We start from the raw sequence: 23,557 nt of genomic DNA, 5'->3' as shown, positions 1-23,557 counted from the left end.
AATAAGATAGTTTTTGTATTATGAACTGATAAGCAGTCTAAACACTAATTAATAACATAATCCGGAATGTTTTAATTTTCTATCTGTGCAAGTTTTGTTATCGGTGAATGTTATCAATTACTAGTAGTTAGCAATATTCAGCCTGTATGCATAAGACTTTGGATAAGATTTATTTCTTGCACTCTCCTGTAACTAAAAATCGTAAGGGAGGAGTTTTTTTTTTTCAAAAACGTAATGCACAGGTATTGTCTGTTTAGGTATTCAAATGTCAGTGACAGTTTAAAATGTTTCAAATCTCGAAGTTGTATAATCCAATTTCAGTTATGACGGGTATCCCACTGTGCTGCAATGCATGCTGGGTACAGTAAGGGACCACAAACGTGCTCGGCCAACAATGTTTTTGTGTGCTGCTCCGAGCGGCCCATTTGCTATGGGAACCTGTACTCCTTAATAGTCTGGGGAAATGCGCATACTTGAAAGAAAACAGTCCCAACTAACAGTACAGGTGGTTGCGACTGTTACCTAGCCGGACACTCTCTGTAACTAGGGGTGGGTGGTAGCACACGACGCATACCACGCATAACACGACAATGTGGTTGAATACGTTGTTTTGTTCAAAAGTGGAGAAATTTAGGTTTTTGACATTGTTAGTAATCCAGTCTCTATTGAATTACACTTTTACTTCAAACTTAGCAATATTTTTTTTAGGTAACATCAATTAATTTTTAGGGTAACAGATTTAAACAGTTGTAATACAATAGCAATTTAAAACAAAGTATATCTATAATTTCCGTGTTTTTGAAACTTATTTGGTTTTTTTATTTATAACCCAAGAAAAGGTTAAATATTAGAATAAAATAACGATTTGGTTAACAGTCAAATACAGTAACTCGTCCACATTATGTAACTATGCTACAAGAAACTGTTTAAATGTTTTACGGATGCACAAAGTTTGAGCAAAGCAATGAAATGCTTCCCTGTTTCAGGTGACAGATTTGTCAATCATCTATCTGCAACTGTGAGGGACTAGCCTATTTCAAGGACTATTTCAATACAGTATTGAAAGACTGGTTGCTAGACATCCCTTTTTATGAAATATCCGAATTTGTTATGTTGGTCTACTAGTTTTAATAGGTAACTGCTTTTGCGTGGTATTTCGCCAGATTTTCGCATGGTTTTCCCTTTTTAGCGAATTTCCCATATAGGGAATAATCTGGGGACGGGGGTTTATGGAGGGTTTTATGGGGTAAAAATTTGGTTTCCCATTTTTGACCCTAAAAACATAAAATTTTGCAATTTATTTCAAAACCATTTTGTAGGGCTCAAAAAACAAACAGTTTAGTATATTGAAGCGTTGTCATGCGCCTAATAGTTACGGAGAAAATTCCAAAAAATTTTAAATTTAAAATTCCCATGTTATTCTTATGAAGAATAAGAAAACTTAATTGTAGTTTGCTTGTTTATGAACATATTTTGATCAAATTTGGAAAATGCATTTATTTCATACTAAACTATTTAACATTTTACTAGAAACACTTTTTACCCACGCTGTCGCAGCAAACCTAAGTACTCGTTAAGCTAGTTCTATTTAAATAGGGAATAAATGTGATATATTTAATGAGATATTTTAGTGTAAAATCCAATCAGGCAAATGGAAACTCGCTTAGTCTACAGGTTTGCTGAGGCGGGGGTGTTTATTGTTTTCGCATGGTTATCGTTTGTTTGTTCCATTAACTTATCATATTTATCTAGCATGTATTCATATGTGCAATGGTGTGTGTTTTTTTCTCATATCGCATTTGTGAGTCAAGATTGACTATTAAACATTATTTTGCATTGAAATGCGCCATAGCCGATTGATTGCTGAATGGCCAAATAAAATCATTGAATCATATGTGTAAGTGTTCTATTTCTTATTTAATTAAAAATTAAAAGATCAAAAGAAACTAAACTGTTTTAATGAAGACACTAATACAAGACAATATTATTAAAGAAAAGTAAATAAAATCATATGGTTAAATATTAATTCAATAACCATAGAGGTTAAACATCTTTCCCTTTGAGTTTCTTTTCAGAGTTTAGTCAGGAAAACGTTTCGTAGGTCTTATAATTCTGCCTCTTGATGATTGTTTTATTGCAGCTTCTTGATTGGGAGTAGTTGATCGTGAAAAAGGTTTACTTTTATCTTGAGTTATTCTAGATGGTGTAGTAGTTGTTCTTTCAGCAGTATTTGATAGGGAAGAGTTGTTTTGAGTAACAGTAGTAAATGGCAGAGGATCTGACGTTGTATCTTTGATGGATAAAGGAATAGGATTGTTCGGTTTGGTTGTATTACCTTTGTAAGGCAAAAGGTGGTGTCGATTCCTTCTCAACGTAGTGTTTCCTGTCTTAACCCAGTATGACCTTGGCTCTTGTCCTAAGCTGATAATAATACCCTCTCTTTTTAGGTCTTGGATCCATACTTTTTTACCTACAGGCAGCGATGGAAGTTCTTTTGTAGCGTAGCGCCTATCGTAGTTTCTCTTGTAAGATGCTTTGTAAGTATCTTCTTTTTCCTTTAGTTGAGAGAGATCGGGTTTGATTTCAAGTTTTTTAGGTAAAACAGGCAGGTTATCTCGCAGTGATCTGTTGTATATTAGCTGAGCAGGACTGTATCCACTTGTGGATAGAGGTGTATTGCGGTAGGTTAGGAGGGCTAAATATGGGTCGTCTTTGTTTTTCTTTAGTACACTCTTCGCTATTTTGACTGCAGCTTCAGCTGCACCGTTACTTTGGTGGTAGCTTGGACTGCTCGTCACAAGTTTAAAGTTATAGCTTTGAGCAAACTTTTTGAATTCAGAGTTTTCAAGACCAGTGTATCTGGTAGCAAACTGTGTACCACAATCAGATCGTAGCTCAATTGGTATACCGTGACGGCAGAATACAGATTTGCATTTTTCGATTATTTCAGCAGTTGACAGGTTCTTTAATGTAGCTATTTCAAAATAACGTGAAAAACAGTCAGTGATTACTACGAACCATGTTCCTTCAAGTTTAAAGAGATCAATCGCTGCCTTTTCCCAAGGACGAGATGGAAGCTCACTGGGCAAAAGGGGTTCATGATGTTGTGTTCTATGTTCAGTACATTTGGGACAATCATTAACAAATTTCTCAATGTCAAGTGACATTCCTGGCCACCACATACTATTGTTGGCTCTAAGTCGACATTTCGTTATGCCTAGATGGCCTGTATGTATTCTTGTCAACATTTCTTTTCTAAGAGTTGTCGGGATTATGAGACGTTCTCCTCTAAGCAATAGTCCGTCACAAAAAGAGATTTCATCCCGAACTGTGAAGTATGGCTTAAGATTATCGGGAATCTTAGTTTTATCAGGCCATTCAGTTGAGCAGTAAGATTTAATTACCCTGAGTTCTGAGCTAGCCCGCTGTGCCGATGCAATTCTATCAAGAACCATGTCAGTTACATAGGCAATGTTTCTTGTTACTGTGTGGATGGCCAGTTCAACTTCCTCATCTAAATCATAACTCTCATTAGCTGCTACAGGACTTCTTGAGAGACAATCAGCAGTGGCTAAATGTTTGCCAGGAGTGTATGTCACATTGTAGGAATATCTCATCAGACGAAGTCTTAGTCTTTGAAGACGGGGAGTCATATCATTGATCTCTTTAGTAGTCAAAATACTTACCAAAGGTTTGTGATCTGTTTCTAGCGTGATGTGCTCGCCCACAATGTAGTCTTTAAACTTGTCACAGCTCCATGTTAATGATAGAGCTTCTCGTTCAATGTTAGAGTAGTTTCGTTCGGTTTCGCTCAGAGTGCGTGAAATATAAGAAATAGGCTTCCAATTCCCATCTGATTGTTGTTGTAAAAGTACTCCACCCAGGCCTTGTGTAGAAGAGTCAGCAGAAATCATAGTCGGTTTATTTTTATCATAGAATGCAAGTTGAGGTGGAGAAGCCAATAATTCTTTCAATTCATCGAATGCTTTTTGTTGTTCACAACCCCAACACCATTCGTTTTTTCTACTTAGTAGGTCGGTAATGGGTTTTAGTAACCGGCTTTTGTTAGGTATGTATTTGCCAATGAAGTTCACCATACCAAGTAACCTTTGAACTCCTAAAATATCTGTTGGAGGAGCCATTTTTCGTATAGCTTCGACTTTGGTCTCATCGACTTTGATTCCTGATTCAGATAAATGGTGACCTAAGTAGGTTAGCGAGGTTTGAGAGAACAAGCATTTGTCTTTGTTTAGGGTGAAGCCAGCACATTCAAGTTTGGTAAGTACTTCTTCTAAGAAATAGTCATGTTCTTGTTGAGTTTTCCCCCAAACAATTATGTCGTCCATATGCGCAAGTGCATTCATTTGACCTTTAAGGGTTCGATTCACGCATTCTTGGAACACTTCTGGTGCAGATGTTATTCCAAAGGGTAGTTTCAGAAATTTAAAACGTCCAAACGGTGTCAGGAACGTTGTCAAATCTTGGGATTCTTCGTCCACTGTGATCTGCCAGAATCCGTTATTAGCATCCAATTTAGAATAGCATTTTGCTTCTGAGATTTGGGCAAGTGTTATGTCGATAGGTTGAATAGGATAGTATCTTCGTTTGACGCATCTGTTTAATTTAGTAAGATCTACACAAATGCGAACTTTGTTAGAGTCCTTCTTTGGCACAACAACCATTGGAGAGCACCAGTCTGTGGCATGGTGTACCTCAGCGATCACCCCCATTGACACCATTCTTTCAAGCTCTTCTTTAGTAGATTCCCAAAGAGGAAGAGGAATCCGACGAGGCGTGTTGATTGCAAATGGATTGGCGTTATTTTTCAGTTCTACTTTGTATTTGACATCAATGGAACCTAAGCCTTCAAACAGTTTGGGGTGTCTGTCATACCAGTCATTACTGGATGGCTGTATTTCGTTGATTCGAGCAAGTAACTGCAAACTTGTTATTGCAGGTTTACCTAGAAGTGGCTGGGAAGTGCCCTTAGAAACATATATAGTCTCATAACATGTTTTGTGATTATGTGATAATTTTACAGTAGCAGTTCCTAAAATTGACAGAGCTTTACCATTTGCGCCACTAAATGTTTTGGATGTGGGAGTGAGCCTGATTTTCTTATTCAGTTTAATGTCGGAAGGCAAAATCGTTACGTCTGCTCCTGTATCAATTTTGAAAAGAACATCATCACTGTCATTCATATTTAACACTACAGACCATGGATCATCACGCAAGTTTTTTCCTACAATGCCAATGAATGTTTGAGGGTCTATGTACTGAGAGCAAACATTTTCAATGGGTGTTTCAAGGTCAGTATCATCATTTTCAATTTGACTGACTTTGTTTGATTTGCAAACATTTGGAAAATGACCAACTTTTTTACAAAACCCACATTTGTATTGTTTAGCTGGACAGTTGAATCTTTTGTGTAAAACTGTCGAACCACACCAAAAACATCTCTTTTCGACATGGGACAGGCTTTTATTGTCATTAATCCGCTTAAAATTTTGATCATTGTTTGATTTATTGGGAATAATGTTTGTCTTAATTAAATGTTGAGTATTTTTATTTATTAATGCTATGTCAGTCAAGTTAAGAGTTTGTTTCTGTCTTGATAGTTCTTCAGATCTACGGATAGTGTTTATAGCTGTGTTTTTTTAATTCGGGTTCAAGTTGAAGACGATCACTTAGTGTTTCGTCCCGCATACCAATAATCAAAACCATCAGAATCATCTCCTCTTCAATTTGACCCCAATCACAGTTTTTTGCATGATTGTGAAGGTCTGTGATAAAGTTCTCAATCGGCATGGAACCTTGTGTAAGTTTTAGAAACCTAGCCCGTTCAAAAATTAAGTTCTTTTTAGGAAGGAAATGATCGTCAAACTTCTGTATAACAGCTTTGAAATTAGATTTGTCATTGTCATTTAAACTGAATGAATTAAGTATGTCCTCTCCCTTTTCCCCCATACAGTAGATAAGCATGTCAATCTGATGCTTTCCAGAATGTAGAGCTAAATTACTAAGGGAATAATACCTCTCAAAACGAGTCTTCCATGTCTTCCAGTCGTGAGGATTGAAGGAAAAGGCTTCAGGAGGCTTAATGTTTAGGGATACGGGTTCTTCATTCGACTGCGCCATGTTCTATTTCTTATTTAATTAAAAATTAAAAGATCAAAAGAAACTAAACTGTTTTAATGAAGACACTAATACAAGACAATATTATTAAAGAAAAGTAAATAAAATCATATGGTTAAATATTAATTCAATAACCATAGAGGTTAAACAGTAAGCCTAACTAATAAAACTAACCAACCACATAATTTAACTGTGTCCAATATGTTCCACCCAGCCCATTTTAAAAAGTCGGATGTACTTCATTGCTATAACACGAAAGTGAGAAATATGAATAATTTTGGACCAATATTCTGACTGATAGAAGTGGTCAAATCCATTATGTATTGCGTGTCGATTCAACCCCCCCCCCCCCCCCCACTTTTAGTCTTTTAATTTTTACTATGGACGTCAATGGCGCTTAAGGGGCGGAAATATTTGAATTCATAAAATACTATCATTTAGTAATAAATCTTATCAATCTGCCCAATATAATAAGATAACTCAGTTACTATGATTCACAGTATGAAGAATTGCTGGAAAAGTATACGTAGTCGGCGTTAATATTTACAGTACATAAACGATTTTAACTCCAAAGAGAGTTTGTTTGAAACTCACTCTAGGATATGCCCTGAAAAAACCTTCACCACGCAAAAAATTAAACATATCACATCCAATAGGCTTATAGTAATTTCCCTCCCTTTTTCATCCCTAAACTATCGTCAAATCGTTAAAGTCATTTTAAGAGTGCCGTAGTTGTCTTGGTCGAACATGGAAATACTGGGATCCGTAACGCAGACATGAAGTAATATGTACAAAATAAATAACCAGATGTCTGTAAGCTAATGCAATTCCATCGCATGGATGAATTATGTTATACTTTTAATAAGTTGTTATAGTGTGGGGGTAAAGATGGTTTTTTCCATTGAGTCTAAATTGTTTACTATCTTGGTAGACATTTGCTATTTTTCTAAGTTCAACTAGCCATTACTGTATATTCAACAAAAACATATTGTATTAAAATAATATATTTTAATGAATGAATTATAAATTCAGTAATTAAGTTAATTGAATTGTAAGAACATTGCATAGTTTATTTACTCCTGTTGGTAAATTATTATAGATAAAGGGGGGTTTGCACGTTTGTACACACACACGCATACATAGATTTAGCAATTTTATAATTATCGATTAAAACATACATTTTAATATTTACCATTAATATAATTATTCCCCTCTGATCACATGTTAAGTGGTTTCAAATGATTACTATTCTACTCAATTATTAATATTTAAAATCATATTTTATAAATCAAGCCATTACAGAATTATCAAATAGTCGACAGAGCAGCTGATATTCCAATGTAAAGAGTGAGTAGTGAGTGTACAATAATCATCATAACCTCAACCCAAGCAATACCAATAAGAGAGTTATCAGCAGGTGAATCAGTTGAAATGTCGGCACAATTAACGGAACTGTCATTATTGTGAGGAAGCACGTTACAACACTTATAACACGGCCACAGTGTTGCAAAACGTCTCGTCGCGCAGGCGCTTTTCGGTCCGATGTCTTCTGCGACTGCGTAGCGCGACCAGACAGGCGGTGCTCCCGTACACGGACATCCACTAATCCGAAATGAATGGGCTTCTTCGTTACTGCTCCGAAAATTTGTGTCTTTCGGAGTCATACCTTTTGGAACCATGATGGGGCTCGAGGTAGGTGCAGAAAGTATCTACGCCACATACTTACCACACACATAACCAGTGGCGTAACAGTATTATTATAATTTGACCAGTTTCGGAATGTTGCTGCTCCGTTAATAGACGGGTAGATTTAGCCCAAAAAAGCCTCCACGATAGAACAAATTCCAACAAATAGTTTTTAAACGGTTTTTGGTAGTAACAGGTGTATTAAGTACCAGGAAAAAAGTCTATCAAAATTGGACAACCGGAAGTCGGGGTTTTCCAAGATGGCCGCTGCGAGGTCCTCAAATCTACAAGATGCCTGCAAATTCGTTGATTTATAGTTCAGGATTGGCTGATTTCCACGAAAATTGGTAAACACGTCATGTAGAACTATATTTCCAACCTTGAATATGAAATCTTATACGATAGTCAAAGACACAAATCTTCACAAGAAACATCGATTTAAATAAGAAAGTCTGGTTGGATGTTTACTTAAATATTCCATTGAATATTTAAAATAAATTCCCTATTTATTAACAATAGGTTTAAAAGTACTTAGGTTTGCTGCTACAGTGAACGAAAAATGTTTTTTTCCTCTGGGGGATCAAAATGAAAAAAGTAAGTCGCTCGTGGGTCTACTTCTTACCACCTTACGGGGAAATTCGCTGACAATCGAACATGATCGTGTGGTCGGTGAAATAAAACTATCATGTCGAGACACGTAACCAAATAGGCAGGTTACTTGCACTATCTTACAAACCTTTTTAAATTATTACTAGAGGTTAAAATACCTTATAATCCGTCAGTGTGATCAAAAAGTCACCGATGAAAGGCGACCGGTGACTTTTTGATCACACTGACGGATTATAAGGTATTTTAACCTTGATCAGGAGGCAAAAACAACAAAAATAACCTTTTTACTTGATTGATGTGCCTATAGTGGAAGGTGGGGCCACAGTCACTACATTTTTTAACCATTGGTAAATGGTGGAATTTGAACCCAGTCTGGTAAAAATCTGGGATCTAGACAATACGCAAATTATGCCCTTGTGACTCAATGGTTTAAATGTTACTGACATAATGATTTGATAAGGAGTGTGATGAATTTTGACCAGACTCTCCAGTAGTATTTGTTACTGAGCTACCTTGTTGTAGGTTTAGTAAGTAAACAAATCTTGGGGATAGAAATGTTCAATGGTAAAATAACTTTGAATTCCTTATTCAATTTCCAACCAGCCAATGTCATTACAGGCCATTTTATGGTAAAATAAAATGAGCCCAAACGATTAGACACGAGGTGAACGCCTGGAACCCAAAGTCCATCGTGGCAAGGCTGCCTTGTGTGGTTAAGTTTATGCTACTATCGTTTGAAATTCCAACAAAAGTGACGTAGAACTAATTCATATTTTACGATTATATTGTGTATGCAACATTTTGTAATACATGTTGTTAGTTTAGAAAGCCAATGATCGAATTATACTTTTAAATCGGAGGAATTACTCAAACAAATGTGTAACCATTTTACAATATGCGTTTATAGATCTTATTTTAGGATGGGTTCTTATAAATTTAAAATTGTTGATGCAATATGAATCAGTTAACTATATAGTAATGGAGTGGTAATTTCTATAATATCGCAGTAGTATGACAATTAAAGATTTATTCAAATAATATATGACGATTCACGAAAAATCAACCAACTTTGTAAACACACTCTTTACGTAAAAATAAACGAAAACACCACATTAGCATAATCTGTACTAAAGTTTAGCTGAAAAATATATTTCACAAAAGTTCGGAATATCATTACAATGAATATTCCAAACAATAATAATGATACTGTAATGGTACTGATAATGTACTAGCCACCTTCTACATGTACACGTGTGCCTATTACTAATTATTTTCACTGTATTGTTTATAACAGTTTGAATGAATAAATGGAACAATGATGATGATAACCGATGGGCACTAAAAAAATAAATAGTTATTTTTTCATGAGAAGACAGAAATAATCAATAAGCTAGGTTTCGGACATATTAAATTTACTTAAATAACCCCAAAATCGATGGTAAAGAAAAGCCTTGTTTAATTTTTAGCCTAAATTTAATACCCAACATTTTACAGGCTTTTCATTTAGAATTCGACGATCCAAATTATACCATGCAGAGACAAAGTGGGCCTATACTTTTATACGTAGCTTTTACATCCTAATAAATAACATAAAAAATGTTGTTTTTTCTAGGTTCATGTAACGCAATTTAATCTATTACCTTTTTAATATATTAACATTAATGGTAAATCGTTTTTACAAGCGATTAGTATTGTTTGTTTTGTTTTTAAATTGTATATCAAATAAATTCTGATGCAGAAGGCCGAGCTATCTCAATAACTAAATAACTCGTTTATTAAACCAAAGTAACAAATACAAATTTGCATTAGTCATGTCAAACAAAATATATCTTTACGTCTAAAATTAAAATAAAACAATTGTGCTTTAATCAAACTAGATTACGAGTGACAATCTTCTTCAAACTTAATTAAAATTAAACCCATCAGCAACACATTCACGGACCCTGTAGCAACTTTTGGCCAAGAGTAACCTTTTTACTTGCCTTTTGAAGCGGACCAAGTCCGGCTCCAGCTGAAGGGAGGGAGGAAGTAGATTGAAAAGTGTAATGCCGTTATAATGGAAGTGTCTCTTAAAGAATGACGTTGAATGAGATGGCAATTTAAGATGTGAATTGTTACGTAGAGTATATGAATGAGTGGGTGAAGATTGATATTGGTGTAGGTTCTTTTTAATGAGAGTCAAAGTTTCTAAAATGTATATTGAGGGAAATGTTAAAATTTGTGATGAAGCAAAGTACTGTCTGCAAGATGTTCTTCTATTCAAACCAAAGATTATCCTAACTGCCTTCTTCTGGAGCCGGAAGAGGAAAGACGTTTTCCCACACTCACACCCCCACACCGGCACTGCGTATATCAGGTGTGGAAAAATTACTCCGTAATATGCTGTAATTAATACATCACACTTTGCAAACTTAGAAAGTTGGCGGAGGAGAAAGATTCCTGAAGAAATCCTTCTACACACAGTGTCAATATGGGAATGAAAGCGCAGGTTTCTGTCGAGCACCAATCCCAAGAACTTAACATGATCAGTTGCCTCGAGCTCAACATCATTCAAAAGGAAATTGTTCTTGTTTTTTCCAGCTGAACTTATTGACAAATTTACAAATTCAGTTTTCTTTGCATTTAGACTCAGTGAGTTGTTCTCGAACCACTGCATCATGGAGCTCGCTTGCAAAAAGGTTTTTTATTTCGAGTTCTTCGACTATGGATTAATTAATTAATCTCAGCAGACAATCTCCATTACTTGACTATGGATATACCAAGTAATGGTTAGATTTCCACATCATAACAAGCAGTAAGGGATTGCCAATTTTCACATTACTTTCATCCCTAATATACATGATCCCTTTCAACCCTTTAAATAGTGTAAGTTGACATCTTATCCTACTATACAATCTGATCCCGTGTTTATAGTTCTTATATTATTAATAACGTATAAATATACTAAAGTCAAATTAGTAATTTACGCAGCGATCGCGTAAAGATAGTGTTAACGACACGAGTAGAAAGTTTTAGGTACGAGCCTCGTTGATTACCAATAACTTATACGAGTGTTGTTGAGACTATTTACTCAAGTTGCGTACACTACTTTACCGACAGTTTTTTTAGTTACTAACAATCACTACTCATAACTACTAAGAGAGGTTATGCTTTCGTTTATAACCTCTGACAGTGTTTTCGTTGTCACTGACAGTGATGCAACGAAACATTGTACCAAACACTTGCACCACTCAATTAAATTTGTCTAAACAGCTGATAATTTGACGTTCAAAACATTACAATTTTACTCTTTTCTCTCAATCCTAGGCCCTCATTGGTCCGTTACCCGTGTTGTTAAGTAAAGCAACAATGCTTTAAGTAAGTACACAATGTTACGTGAATCTTTTCAATTCTAAGAACTGAACTGAAACGGCTACTTAAAAAAATGGTCTAAGTAAACATATTTATTATTTTATTTTATGGTTATTACTAAATCTTTGTTTATATTTAAGACAAACATTATTTTACAAACCAGTCGTATCATTGGGAAGTTTTAGTTTTAAAATTAGCTTAACAACAAGACACGTGCACAACAAAGCGCTCCTCACCTAAATTGGACAGAACCCACCTTGAAATTCAGCTGATATCTGCATTCTTTACCAAATGCACACATAATGAGTAGATCTACGAGAAATCTAATTAATTCATGACATTATTGTCGATAAAAACAGAAAATAAAGTTACCAGATTGCAATAAAAATTAAATATTATATTTCAGAGAGAGATTATTATAAGATATAAAAGATTTAGTCGGGATCGCGTTAGTGCGTGATGGAGCGTTAACTCGCTGAGGCCGCAACGCGATTGGCAGAAATCTCCAGTTCTCTCCTGCCATTGGTCGGTTTTCGCGGTGGTGGGGCCTCGCGATCCTTATTGTTGCTCAGTAGATTCGCTGTTGCATATTTCTTTGTCGTGCCGTCCTACCAAGGTGTGTAGTGCCGCGAGTGAACCAGTGCTCAGCGTGTTCGTGGACTTGTGAATTTGTGCCCTGGACTCTACCTGCAATATGAGGTATCGTTAAGTGTTACCATCATTTATAATCCAACAATATTTTCAGGGTAAATGTTTGGTTCCCATATAAGATTAAAAAAAAATTGAAATTTTTTAAAATAATATTGACTGGTTTTCAAAAGAGTTTGCAACTACTAACATAAACTCAAAATTATTGTCTGTTTGCTCACGTATATAAATTGTTTGTACTCCACGATATAAATTAAATAAATTAAAAACACTTCTGAGAGAAATATGTAGTATTTAATATCTATTTTTTTCTTATGAAGGTTATGGATTTCATTTAAGTGCATAGGACAGTGACCAAAGTTTATTTCATAAATTAAACGTAAGGAATTAAGGATTTTAAATATTTTCATAATATTTTTAAACTATACATACAACACACACATACATTTTATTCATCCACTGTACATCTGTGTATCTGTGTTTTTTCCATTCACTGTACATTTTTATTCTGTATTTATATTATTGTGAAAGAAGTCTCTCCGGTAGTTTTTTTTTTATTTACCAAGGGAAACAAATATTAAAAAAATTCTAAATAACAAAACATGAAAATAGTTAAATGTGCAGATAAACGTTGCTGATCAATTTTTAATATTTGAATCCGGCAAAGAAGTAAATACCCCTCTTTTAAAACATAAGTGTGAAATGCTAAATTTAAATAATTTACGGAAGCCAAATAGAGTAAAAGTAAATAAATAGCAATCACATGTATCTCAATAATTTTTAAGCCCTGGCTCTTACCGTTAAAATCAAGGACTAAAATTAACTTCTAAATAGCAAGGGAAGTTCAGAATTAGTATAGTTAAATATAATGGTTAAACCTGGATATTACAAAACCTTGCCCGGTTTAATCTATCTAATAAAAAATTCAGCACTGTCTACACATATTTGAGTTTAGATAGACTTTTATTCCAGAGATCAGATTAAAAACTGTTTACTTAATTACATATTTACATTTACACTACGGACACCAAATATAGGTTATTGTTGTGATTTCAACTTGTATACAAAAACCCTGTTTTATTGGTCCAAGTTAAAGACAGTAACCTTTTTTTCATTTTTGTGTAGTCTCGAGTTACTTAACACATGAATAACAGGTTAATATACCATAATTTCGTCCTGAAACTCCTTTACCTCCTCTAGGGTGGATTACGATAGTTACGGTGACTATGTGACCTTCTTCAGATCCTCGTCAACGATCGTAATCCACCCTAGAGGAGGTAAAGGGGCCACAAGACAAATTATGGCATATTAACCTCTTATTTATAGTAACCATTTTCTGATCTATTCCATATCCTTATCGGCTAATTTTATATTTACTATCAAAATAATCTAGGCATATTATGGTCCTTATTCGTTTTCACATTCCCCTACATATAACTTGTAATTTTAGTACAACAAATTAATATCCGTGTATACACCCATACAATCCCTCATTTGTTCAGTGTTTTGTTCTTAGCGTCAGAGAAGCAATTAAAACTCAATTAATAATCATTCAAATAAACTATATTTGAATGTATCTGCTATTATCTATTTATCATTATTTTGATTGTGATGTTCAGCACATTTACATTGAAGTAAGTTTGTGTTATTCAAGTAGATATTTTTTAACTATAGATATGCAGTTGGGAGAATGAATAATGTAAAAATTTGAACGGACGATAAGCATTTTGAGCCCCACGGCCATGACCTATGGTCCACGTTATACTTGCTTAGCCCAAGTTAAGTACAATATCTGATGAGGTATCAACTACATTGAAGTTATGGCCTACATTGACAATAATAAGGAGGACCTTTTGACAGGGAAGCGCATTCATTCGTATTATGTATCACTGGAATACACATACAAATTTATTATTGGTTATAATTTTATAATCATCACAGTATATAACATGACATGTGCACCACTTCACATTTCATGCAGTGTTCACTCAAAAAAAGGATTAAATGTAATTGGTTTAAAAATTTTTTTCGCAAAAAATGTATTTGTTCATCCATATAAGTTTGTAGGTAATTTTTAACTTTTCAATAAATCTATGTGGGTCGCTATATATTTTGTATTAGGTTTTAGAATTTCATGAAACGTAGGAAAGATTACATTTGTCACACTCTGTATTGTTATCAATCGCAAGTCACTAATCAGCTTGAGTTAATTATGCTAAAGTGTAATAGCGTAGCTTGTTTTGTTAGTTTTAAAATATTATTGTGCAGTATAAAATCACCATATATAAGAGGTCAAAAAACGAGAGAGTTTAGCTTGACGAAAATTCAGTATATTAATGGCTAGAACACGGGTTCTGAAATAACTGTTACGCGTAGTGAAATGTTAACTCTGGATTTAGTGACGAACGGAGATCCTGAAAATATGTTGATGTCAACTAAATGTGTTTCTCTAAATAAAGGGAGATTGTATAGAAAGTTACTCGATATTTGGTTATGATTGCGGATGGCAAGTTGTAGTTACGAAAAGATTGAGATCATGATTGTTCTTAAGTAAAATATTGTGACATTAATTGTTTTTCATGTCCTTTTTTCACATAATAAAACGCTAAGCTCTTGCCTGAAACCATAAACATTACTTCAGATAAGACTTAGAATGGTTGCGACACTATAACATAGCTAAAGCCATCGTCGATTGGCGGGATTTGAACCCGGGGACCTCTGGTTCCAAAGCCTAGCGATCTACCAATACACCAGCTTATTCCTTATTATTAGTTGCAATTAGTGGATTCTGATGTTACAGGAAATCAGCTTACCTAAAGATTTATCTAATCTACGATGATCAGTAATTTTATAAGGGAGTGGGTTTAGTGTGCAAGGTTTAATTTAAATTGTCAACCTATTTATAAAAACTACGTCAGTCAACATGCATAAAATACTTAAAAGATCTTTTAGTTTAATACTACTTGATCATCTATATCGGTCAAATTGAATTAGCAGGTGGAATTTTTCCTCGAGTTCCGAAAAAAATCCCTCACCTTATTTATCAAGCAAACGTCACAATATAGATGGATATTGTAAAATGAATTTAACTTTGACTAAAGGGTTGTATAATTTTGAAGCAATTTGTTATAAATATATCGATTTTTTCCTTTTGTTCTTTCTTTGTTTTTTTATATTTTGTATTAATTGTATTTAGTTGAATGTATGTAACAAATTGCCTGCTCCTCATGCTCAGAGTTTCTGAAAATATTTTAATTTCTTTTCGATGTAGATTTTCTCTTTCATACTTTTAATGCATAAACTAAGCTATTTTTACTAAAACTATATTGCATCGTGCCATTGAAACATAGTACGGTTTTATAACCATTGTTTATGTTTTTTTTAGTATTGTCAACCTTTTTATAACAAATAAAGCATGCTTTTTCTTTTTCTTTCTTCTTTCCTTCAAGCAAACCTCACTGCAGAGTCGATCCAAATAGATAAGGAAGGACGAGTAGTCTACAACCCGCAATTATGCTCAATCCCCAAAGATTAGTCTGCTAGGTTTACAATGCAATACTTCATGAACCATTGAGCAAGGACTTTGCTCTAAATCTAGCAAAAACAGACAGATGAAAGAAGCTGAGTCCCAGTATTGAAATTGGTGAATCTAATCGAACTGCTTATCGGTTGTAGGTCAATGGACATTATCGGTCACCAGAGCAAACAAAAACTGGGACTATTGAGAAGCACCGAGCGAAACATGAATGGCCTACTAACTTCTCTTTGTTAACTGGATCTCCATCTGACATCTAATGCTCTCAGACTTATTTAAATTCATAGACTTAACAAGAACTTTAGAGAAGTTTAATTTTCAGTTTATTTAAAATAATTCGGTACGGTAAAGTAATCTATAAAACTGCTTAGGTGAGGAAAGCAGGTGTAGAAAGGTTAGAAGCTAACTGAACTAAAGTCGGTAACAACTTGCTTATACTTGACCCTCCTTCTTAAGTGTGATGTAATTTGCAAAAGAACTAAACATACATTCGTAGAGGCTTTCTAAGTTTTAGGTAGCGGAAACTAACAACGGAGAAATAGTTAAATATGTAGTACTACGGTCGGGCGTTGTATTACTAGGCGTTGAATAAATATTTTGTTTGGAAAATCAACTCAAATATTGGTCCAATTATTAACATAGCCTCAATATTGTACCATCGAGTAATGGAGTTTCTATTTTTATGCGAATGCAATTCTTTAATCATAAGTTAATTTTGATTTTACACAAAACAATTTTCGCACAAATACTATACGTTTACGGCTGCAAAAATGGTGGTTTTAATCCATAGGCTGCGGAATAAATTTGTCTTGGTTCCTGAAATAAAAAAGATTTAATCAAAGTCAAGGCGTAAGCTGCATATTATTCTTGTTAATGTACCCACTGAAATTAGCAAAAAAAAAGCAGTTCAGGGCAATAAATATAATAATATTGTGTCATTATTGTAAATACTAATAGGCCTAATGTTACTGTAATATTATTTCACTTCAATGTTCAAGCCGTTATATAATACGTGAGGGTATCTTGAAGCATTTCTAACCTAACCTAACCTAACCTACTGTAGGCTACCTTCAAATGATGACAACTCGATTTGTATTAGAAAAAACAGGTAGAAGTAATTTTGGGAGCCATGTTATCGTGGGAAACAGCTTACTTTAGTGCAGAATAGCTAAAACTATAGGGGAAAAGTGCATCTTTGACCGTTGACCCTCGCTCAATTCCGTCCTTGACTTCGGGTACGAGTCGGCAAAAACGTTAGACCATCTGCTATTTACTTCTCAAAACACGTGGAAAAAGTGACTTTGACAAGGTCATGACCTAATTCTATATGGAACCAGGAAGATCGTTGGAATAGAAGGTTGAAGCGGTGGATGATCCCGTGAGCAAAGACGGATTTATTAGATCGCTCCGCTCTCAGTTCCGGCTAACGCAAGTGGCCAACGACCAAACAGACCGTGCATGCGAATTTGACTTTCTAATGTTTATGGCATTGTAGTGTAGTGATTGCAAACGTTTGATGGATTTGTAAAACCGTCGTTGCAGTGAAATCTCTAGAACTCATCTCTTCCTTTTCTGAAAGCTACGACTTTGGTTAAAGAGGCGTAAAATTGATACGTGGCTGTTTTATTGGCTACTGGCATGTTTACGGACGTTGGTGTGGACTTTGCAATGTATTTTGTTCATTTTATGTGGCTTACCTTGCTCAAGAATGCGTCCAAAACCCACCACAAGGTTAAGAATCGTTTCAAATTGAACAGCCTTTACACCTTTAATATTCAACTATAGATGAAAATCTACTAACGCAGGAATGCTAGAAGGTGTCATTCGTAGTCGTTGTTCATGTTGTTCATGTTTCGAACCGTTACAGCTCATCTTCAGCAGCATTTATACAATACTTACAATAAATCCCATCAGGAGATGTTTGACGAATAGTTACAAACACTATGTACACACAGAAATAAACATTACGTGTATAGTTTAGCCGGTAATCAAACATTTATGGAGTACACGTGTGGAGCTAACCGAGACGACTTTCTTAGGCCTACTGAGTAACACTGACAATATGCAGCATGCAAAATGGCAACGTTTGACACCTTTTGGCATCCCTACGTAAGTAGTATTTCAGATATAATTAATTCAAATTAAAAGGTCGATTTTTTGCAGACATATTTAAATGTGAAACAATTTTAGATCGGTGTATTTTGTATTTTAATTTGTTATATGACCATATATGTGTTTGTTATACATATACATGATCTATGTCACGATCTCCTATGAGTAATATGGTAATGGAAATTTAAATTTTGAGATGCAAACTCAACTAGGATTAAATGTGATCATTCTGACAGTAAGAGTAAAATTGTACCACAATTCCTATACAGGTAATACAGTATTAACTGTCAAGATTTTACTTTATTGACAATCTATATAATCAATATTCTCATCCAAATTTAGTTCCTAATAAGTGTTTTTGTTGAGTATTTTTGTTGTTTATTTTTTTCGTTTGTTTTTTACCTGCCCTTTACACATGAACCATTAAAATATGTGTCTATGTGTGCAATGGGCTATACATTTTTATTTAAGCAATAAAATAAAATAATTAAACTCAAACTAAAATACATTAGTTAACTGGTTTCTTTACATTTCAGAATTCAAGTTCAGACAGCTAAGGTGTTTTATTTGCTTCTACCCTAAAACCACACCTAGCAGTTTTTCTTCATTGCCAATTAATTGAAATGGGGACGCGCTGGGTGTGTTGTAGCCCAAATATTAGTGAGGGATGAGTGAACAATAAATTTGTTTGATTTCAAAAATGGGAATCAGTGTACTATAGGTTTATGCAACATAAGAAATGTTGTCGGTCAGGTATGCAGGTATAATCGCAATGCATGCATATGACAGGATTGAAAAGGTACCAAGGTAAAATGAATGCCGTTCCAAAAATATTCGATTCCCCAATTTTTTACTAATCGGAAATATAAATTTAGGATTTTACCATGAACTTCAACTATGAAATCACGTTGGCTACTACTGGGGAATATTTACAAAGTTTCCAGAATCATTTGAACCTAGGTTTTACAAAACTTATGGTATTATACCTACTGGTGTGCCATAGCAAAAACAACTAAACTGAACTGATTTCTTTAGAAGTATACAACAAAATAACAGATCGGTTTTATTGTAGTTTTATTGATTCTTTATATGATGAAAATAGTAGACAAAAACGTATAAGACCGGCACATATATTACAGAAATAACCAAATACAGCACATTTTTGTCATAAGGGAAATTGGCTTTAAAACAATATTGTATTAATCTCACAACAATAACCAATTATAGAAATACTTCACCTTCATATTTTTCCAATAAGTTTTTCATTGCTGTCACATTTCCGGTGGGGGGGGGCGTGGGAGACGTTTCAACGACCCTGGCCAGTGGCCACAAATGACCTACGTTAACGCGCCTTTATCTTCATTACACTTTACTGCAGTACAATAGCAATTTTTTTCACAAATACTGCAATAACCTTTACTGCAGTTTTACGTGGTCATTCCAAGTCTTGGCTTGTTCTCAGATCTTCTCGCGTTGTCGATAATTGAAATTCTCTTGGAAGTGTCCACCTTGTAAAGCACCAGTTCTGTTGTTTGGGTGTGCACTGTAGAGAAGATTGACTCACGTTACAACATCGCAAAAGTTTGTAATATTGTACGGTACTTTAAATTAAATAAGCCTTGAAATAATAGATAAAGTTGAATTGTACATTGAATTCAGTTCTATAACATACCTAAATTCTTTAAAAACTACAATCTGGATCTAGTTAAATAAAATTTGAATGATCGAGAAGTTTTCGAATGAAGCTTACATGTAGCTTTATCTGCATAAAATTATCAATTTTAAGTAATATATTAAATACTCTGACGAAATATACTTTGAGTGTTAGAAGCATGTGTATTATCTCTAAATATCTTAACATTTTGGTTCAAATGCAGACATAACACTTTGTCTTAAGATATGGATATTCGATTTAAAAATTTATCTTTGATAATAATTTTTCTTTTTTGGAATATTTTGTTTCGATAGCATTCCATATTACTGTTAAATCAGACTTGCAGTGGTCGTTGGATAAAATATTCTGAGGAATCGGGGTCAACTCCTACGCCACAATTGCAAAATTGTAAAAGAGCCAATCTTCTATAATTATGTAACGTTACCGTAGACGACCCTCTGTGGGTGGTAGCCTAGGCCTCATCGACACTGAGCTGCTCGGACCAAGCTGTTCTGGGCACGAAAATAAATATAAATACCACCGCCGCAGCAAACCTGCCATCTAAGCGAATTTCCATTTGACCGAATTGATTTTCAATTGATCTATTTAAATAACATTATTAGGTTTAACGAGTACCTAGGTTTGCTGCTACAAGGAAACTAATAAAGTAGTGTGTTTTTAGTAAAATATTGATAGCTTACTATAAAATAAATAAATTTGCCAACTTTGATCAAAATATATCCATAAACAAGCAAACTACAACATTTTACAATATTCTCCATAAGAATAACATGGGAATTTTAAATTTACCATTTTTTTAGTTTTCTCCGTAACCAATAACCGTACAAAAACACTTTGATATACTGAATTGTTTGTTTTTTTAAGCTCTTTAAGAAGGTTTAGAGAAAAATTGGGAAATTTTGTGTTTTGAGGGTAAAAAGTGAGAAAAACCCATTTTTACCCCATAAAACCCCCCATAAAACCCTGTTCCCATGGTCCGATCATGCTGGATCGCGAACTCATTCAAGTTTATCCCGCCTTACACCTTCAAACCAAATTTCATCAAAATCGGATAAAAATTACTCAAGTTATCGTGTTCACGGACACATATATATATAAATCTATATATATACCTATATATATATATATACATATATAAAAATTTGAACGAATGGTGTTTTTGGCCTCTGGGGACATTAAAATGAAAAAGTAAATCGGTCCCGGGCCTAAGTCTTACCATGAGACCTACGGTAATAGCTACTTCCCTATAGGGAAATTCGCTAAAAGTCCACAAAGGTTCATTCTTTCTTTAGCATGTTTAGGAAACACACGTTGATGTGTTGAGTTTATAAAAGGTGAAACTGAAATGTTATCCTAAATTAATTAGTACACAACTTTAGAGTGGATTTCTATGACGACATCGCACCACAGAGCGTGTAAGAGAAGGATGAGTGAAAGAATGAGACTGGATAAGATCGACTGGTTATTTAGCTGGTACCATTTATTGAAAGCCCATAGGGACCAAGGCCAACGCCAGCTGGGAGTATCGAAACATCAAAGAGCTAATGGCTTTTCACAGGATCGAATTGGAAACCTTTTTATTCCTAGGCAGGTAGATATAGATTTCCAGTAGAATAAACATACAGAGGGATGATCGCTTTAGATGATTATTTTTTCACCTCATTACCTTAATTGTATGTATGTAATGATATGTAAAAATAAAAATAATAAAAACGCCACAGCAAACCTGCAGACTAAGCGAATTTCAATTTGCCTTATTCCAATTTCACTAAAATATCTCCTTTAAAATGTCATCTTTATTCCGTATTTAAATATAATTAGTTTAACGAATACATAGGTGTGCTGCTATAGGGAAGGTAATAAACTGTTTTTATAGTCACCAAAACGGTTAATAGTATAATATGAAGTAAATAAATTTTGTAGATTTGATCAAAATATGTTTATAAACAAACAAACTAACAGTTTACTAATCCTCCACAAGAGTGACATAGGAATTTTTATGACCTAAGAGTCAAAATGCATTAGACATTAAAATTAATAAAAAAAGGTACTATGGTTTATTTTTCTATTAATATAATATAAATATACATATTTGAATTTTTGAACGAATTGTGTTTTTGAACTCTGGGGACCTCAAAACTAAAATTTTTATCGGTCCCGGGTCCAGGTCTTACCAAGAGAGCTACGGTTATAGCTTATTCCCTATATGGGAAATTCGCTAAGAACTAGAAAGGTTCATTGAACACGTATACAAGTGTTGAAAATGAGATTAAAAAGTCCTTTACTTTGCAAAATGTACATAAAAAGTAATGCCTAATAACGTGTAATTTGGTGAAACGTAAAATAAACATCTGCAGTTACCTTTTAATAAGAAGAACTACAAGAAGATTTCATCTTACGAGGAAGACTTCTTAACGTCAATAAACACACTACAACGAGATTATAACAGATGAAATACCATATAGCGACAATTAGTCGGACTATAACATCCTCTTTTTTATCATTGGCAGGTGGTTTATAAGAAGAAAGCCAATAAATTGCCGAGGCTGGACGTAATGTTTATGGCGGATGAAATCGTAAGTACAAGATGGGAACGTGGGAAAGCTATCAAATCACAACAAAGAAAAGTGACTATCGACATATGTGAACTAACACCTTCCTAACCTTCCTAGCCGTAAAACGTTTTATTTACACGGCAAATCTTCATTTGATACGAGCGATAATAATTTTTACCATTTCGCAGCAAAACCAGTTTTTTTCATATATACGTTGTGGAGTTGAAGTAGGTCTTTTAGGCAAAAGAATAAGCTGGAGAAGAGGAAATCAGTTTTTCATTTTAGCTTTGAAGTTTGGAAAAGTGTGCTTCCTAATTTTGCCTGAGAAAATATTTCTTATATTATCTTATCACGAGCTATTGGCCCGTTCTACGTACGGGAATCGAGTAGTCCATTAAAACTGTTTTGTGTCTATTACTAATTGAAGCATAGTTTAAGCAGTTCAAAATTTATAGTAAAGAAAAAGCTGCCAAGATGAATTAAAACATGTTTTCATTGTTATTTTCCCAACCTTTTCTCAATAAGTCGAGTAGTAAAATAATTTTCATAAGCTTTCTTGAAGATTCGTGAGCTTCGATTCGTATCTAGCAATGGTTATAGATTATTTCCTATAATCAATAACAAAATCACAGAGTAAATAAACTAACCTCATAGTTCTATAGATTTTTTTCAGCCAGCTGTTAGTTATAACAAATTATATTGCATTAAAAAAAAACTAAATATTTTAAAGACTGTTCAAAAAAATAAATTAGAATATCTGGTATTTTACTATGTATATTTAAATAAACTCTCATCCTCTTACCGAATAAATGAACGTATCAATGATTATATCATTACACATAGTATAAATAAGTAAATTCTAAGTATGCCATTTCATTTTCATCCAAATGCTGAATTTGTGTCGAAAACGCTGAATGTTTACAGCTGTTACGTTAAGTAAATGGTATTATACCAAAATATAGAGTAGAATGTTAGCGTCGGCTGCTAGAGTTTTTAAAATTTAAAACTTAATTTCTAAAAAACTGAAACCCTAAACTAAAATAATGGCTTCGACATTCCCTAGTTTTCAAAATTATCTTTCTTTCAACACAAAAATCATGAAAATCCGTCAAGTGGTTGATTCAGAATCGTGAAATAAAAAAAAACCCTGTCACGTTTTAATATATATGATTATAAAAGTTGTTTATCATGGCGCCATACTTTATATCCTACTAAATACTGAACATATCCTTTATCGAAATTTAGCCAAAT

At 34.1% G+C, this 23,557-nt stretch overlaps 1 protein-coding gene across 1 annotated transcript; it reads right to left on the bottom strand.

Annotated features, from left to right (window-relative positions):
- Window positions 1-2,078: 2,078 nt before the first annotated feature.
- Window positions 2,079-5,201, bottom strand: LOC128999058 (uncharacterized protein K02A2.6-like). Its single transcript, XM_054425415.1, has one exon. The coding sequence runs from the start codon at window positions 5,199-5,201 to the stop codon at window positions 2,079-2,081; it is 3,123 nt and encodes a 1,040-aa protein (XP_054281390.1).
- Between the last annotated feature and the right edge of the window lie 18,356 nt (window positions 5,202-23,557).

Source organism: Macrosteles quadrilineatus, unplaced genomic scaffold (genome assembly GCF_028750875.1).
Source record: "Macrosteles quadrilineatus isolate MER2022 unplaced genomic scaffold, UCM_ALF_1.0 Scaffold_7__1_contigs__length_78375512, whole genome shotgun sequence".
Lineage (NCBI taxonomy): Eukaryota > Metazoa > Arthropoda > Insecta > Hemiptera > Cicadellidae > Macrosteles > Macrosteles quadrilineatus.
Note: the sequence above shows the minus strand (reverse complement) of the source record. Positions and strands in the feature narration are given on the sequence as shown.

Bases quoted from the DNA above. Each gene is read 5' to 3' on its own strand.
- LOC128999058 (XM_054425415.1), bottom strand. From the start codon at position 5,201: ATGAATGACAGTGATGATGTTCTTTTCAAAATTGATACAGGAGCAGAC.